The sequence below is a fragment of the Charadrius vociferus genome, unplaced genomic scaffold, assembly GCF_000708025.1.
Source record: "Charadrius vociferus isolate BGI_N301 unplaced genomic scaffold, ASM70802v2 scaffold613, whole genome shotgun sequence".
NCBI classification, from domain to species: Eukaryota; Metazoa; Chordata; class Aves; order Charadriiformes; family Charadriidae; genus Charadrius; species Charadrius vociferus.
Window position 1 is genome coordinate 1,260,836 of NW_009647757.1, and position 2,708 is coordinate 1,263,543.

Sequence of the window (2,708 nt, forward strand, 5' to 3'; positions counted from 1 at the left end):
ATTCTGTCTTCAACTCTACCAAATGATCCAAAATAATACTAGCTTCTTGGCAGGCGTTCTACATGGAAGTGTGTAGATCCACAAATTGAACAGTCCTGTGTACTCTTGTCTTGGCAAATTTTTTGTCTGTGGAAGAAGTAGTTAAACGGTTAGTTATGTAAGCTTTGTCCACTGGGCTGATTTTTAGAATATGCAACTAAATCTTCTATTGTATAGACCACGCAAGATGCGGCACAAGTCCTGCCTAATTTGGCCAGAATAATCTCACTTCAGTTCTGTAGCTAAAAGTGTGTATTTTTTGAACCATAGATACGTTTCCTGTGTCCTTGGGTGTCCCTATGAAGGGAAGATTTCTGCAGCTAAAGTTGCAGAGGTGAGTTCATCATAAATATAAGCTGAATTTCTGTGAGGTTTTTGGCTCCCTTTTGTGGATGTGGACTACGCACTGGGGGATGTGTCAAACCCTTTAATTGACGGCTGAGGGAAGACTGGGGAAGGTTACAGCTGGCTGCCACCACAGGGAGGGAAGGCTGGATCTAGCCAAAATGGATGGGGGAATTCAGGGAGGAGAGTACCCGTGGCTCTTGTTCCCCCGGTGAAGCTCTGATTCCTCTGTACAGTGGGTCTCCAGCTCTGGGGAAGGGAATAACAAAACCGCTTTCTCAGTAAGCATCGTGGCTTTTGGACAGGTCTCAAAGAAGATGTACTCGATGGGATGCTACGAGATTTCCCTCGGTGACACCATTGGCATTGGGACGCCAGGGAGCATGAAGGAGATGCTGACAGCAGTCATGAAAGAGGTGCCAGTTGGGGCTCTTGCTGTTCACTGCCATGATACGTACGGGCAAGCTCTTGCCAACATCTTGGTGGCGCTTCAGGTAAGATTCTTGCTTTGCAGTATGGCATCTTCCCTTGAGTTTCTTCTGTGCTTGCTTGTGAACTGCAGATTTAAGGAGCAGGACCACAGTTTGTCCTTTAAGAGGAGTTTGCTGATAGTGATTCTGTTTGCAGATGGGTGTGAGCGTGGTTGATGCTTCCGTCGCTGGCCTTGGAGGCTGCCCCTACGCCCAAGGAGCATCGGGAAATGTTGCTACAGAGGACTTGGTGTACATGCTGAATGGCCTGGGCATCCACACGGTGAGCACGGGCAGCCTTTGCCTGCAGCAGTTGAGCCTCTCACACGATGGCTCTGTTTGGGCTCCAACGGGGGTTCAAAATTTGTCCCGGGGATCCTGAGCATAGTTGCAAGGGTTGTTCCAGGTCTGCCGTGCAGGTCAGCCAGGCTGTGCCGGGGCACCGTGTCTTGCCGTGCCAATCCCACCCCCACCTGCCAGGAACATTCCCTCCTCTCCCTTCTTCAGCACTCTGCGGTTTGACCCTCGCTCTCAGAATCGCACTGGTGAGCTGCAGGCACTGTGCTCGCTAGTTAAAGTACCCATTAACTAAAGGATAGTTTAGTCGAAGTACCCTAAACCTCGTTAAAGGACCCTTTAAAGGCTCCCTCACCCCCTGCTAGTCTCTCCCAGTGATACCAGTTGTGCCTGGGCAGCTTTATGTGGCAGAACCGGTACCAAGGCATGCCGTATCTTTTTTTCCCATGAAGGGTGTTGATCTGCAGAAGCTGATGGACACAGGCACGTTTATTTGCAATGCTCTCAACAGACGAACCAATTCCAAAGTGTCCCAGGCATCTTGCAGACTGTGATACTGAATCGTGTTTCTCCTTGGATCAAGAAGAAAGCAAGGATGTGACGCTGGCCGGGTTTCCCCTCTGTCCTGCTGCCTCTGATCTTCAGTGCTCCTTCCAGGCTCAGCGCTTGAGAGGAAATGCGTAATCCACCAGAATCTATGAAGAAATGAAAAAAATGAGAATACTGTATTCCACCTCGAAGCTGTTAGCCATTTGCCTTAGAGAAGGGAGGGTGCGGATGGGCTGAGGGAGAAGTAGCAGCCACAACCTTTGCCTTCCCCCAGAGAGCTGTGGTCTCCGGCAGCAGCTCAGAATGACATCTGGTAACATCTGTGTTGAGAGTGTGTTACCGTAAACTACCGGCAAAGGATAAACCACAGCGTTTCTGGGTAGAGCACTTCTCCGGGTCAAGTTTGATCCTTCTTCCCTCCTCTCTCCTCACTACACCTGTTAAGACTGAAATCGAAAGGCTCCCCTTCCTCGTCCAAGAGGCAGCCTTGGACCTTCTGTCTTAGCATTTAGGGGCTGTAATAAAAGGACTGTATCTGTTGTAAGATACTTTTAAATACTAAGAGTAATAAACAACGTTATTTAACAGTTTAAACTATTAGAAATTGGGTTTGACTAAACCAGTTAAAGTGCCTCTTCCACCAGCACTCGACATGGAAACGCTGTATCCTGGTGGGCTGTAGCCCATCCCCTGGGAGCAGACAGCGTGGAACACCATTGTTCCATACACGCCTGTACTCACGCTAAACAGGTCCTGGGGCTGTCTCCCCCGGTCTTCTATTTAAAATAATTTATTTAATACTTTATTTCAGAGACCAGAGCCCAGCTGCATACGGGACCGTCCCGTAATAAATCACTTAAATAAGCTGTAACAATTAAATAAACGGTGACACTGAAACAACCCGGAATCGGTGAATGAATGGGTGGGTCCAAGCGCGGGGCTCGGCGGCCTCCTCCCGCCGCCAGGGGGCGCTGCGGGACCCCGCGGGTCGCCTGGTGTGGCTCCGCC

The 2,708-nt window shown here is 49.7% G+C and overlaps 1 protein-coding gene across 1 annotated transcript in view; it reads left to right on the forward strand.

Annotated features, from left to right (window-relative positions):
- The window catches only part of HMGCL (3-hydroxymethyl-3-methylglutaryl-CoA lyase), a 3,392-nt gene extending 1,687 nt beyond the window's left edge, over positions 1-1,705 (forward strand). Inside the window, exons 4-7 of the mRNA XM_009882213.1 lie at positions 310-373; positions 690-878; positions 1,012-1,137; positions 1,604-1,705. Of these exons, the coding sequence (XP_009880515.1) occupies positions 310-373; positions 690-878; positions 1,012-1,137; positions 1,604-1,705 (481 nt within the window). The remainder of the gene's footprint in view (positions 1-309; positions 374-689; positions 879-1,011; positions 1,138-1,603) is intronic.
- The last annotated feature ends 1,003 nt before the right edge of the window (positions 1,706-2,708 follow it).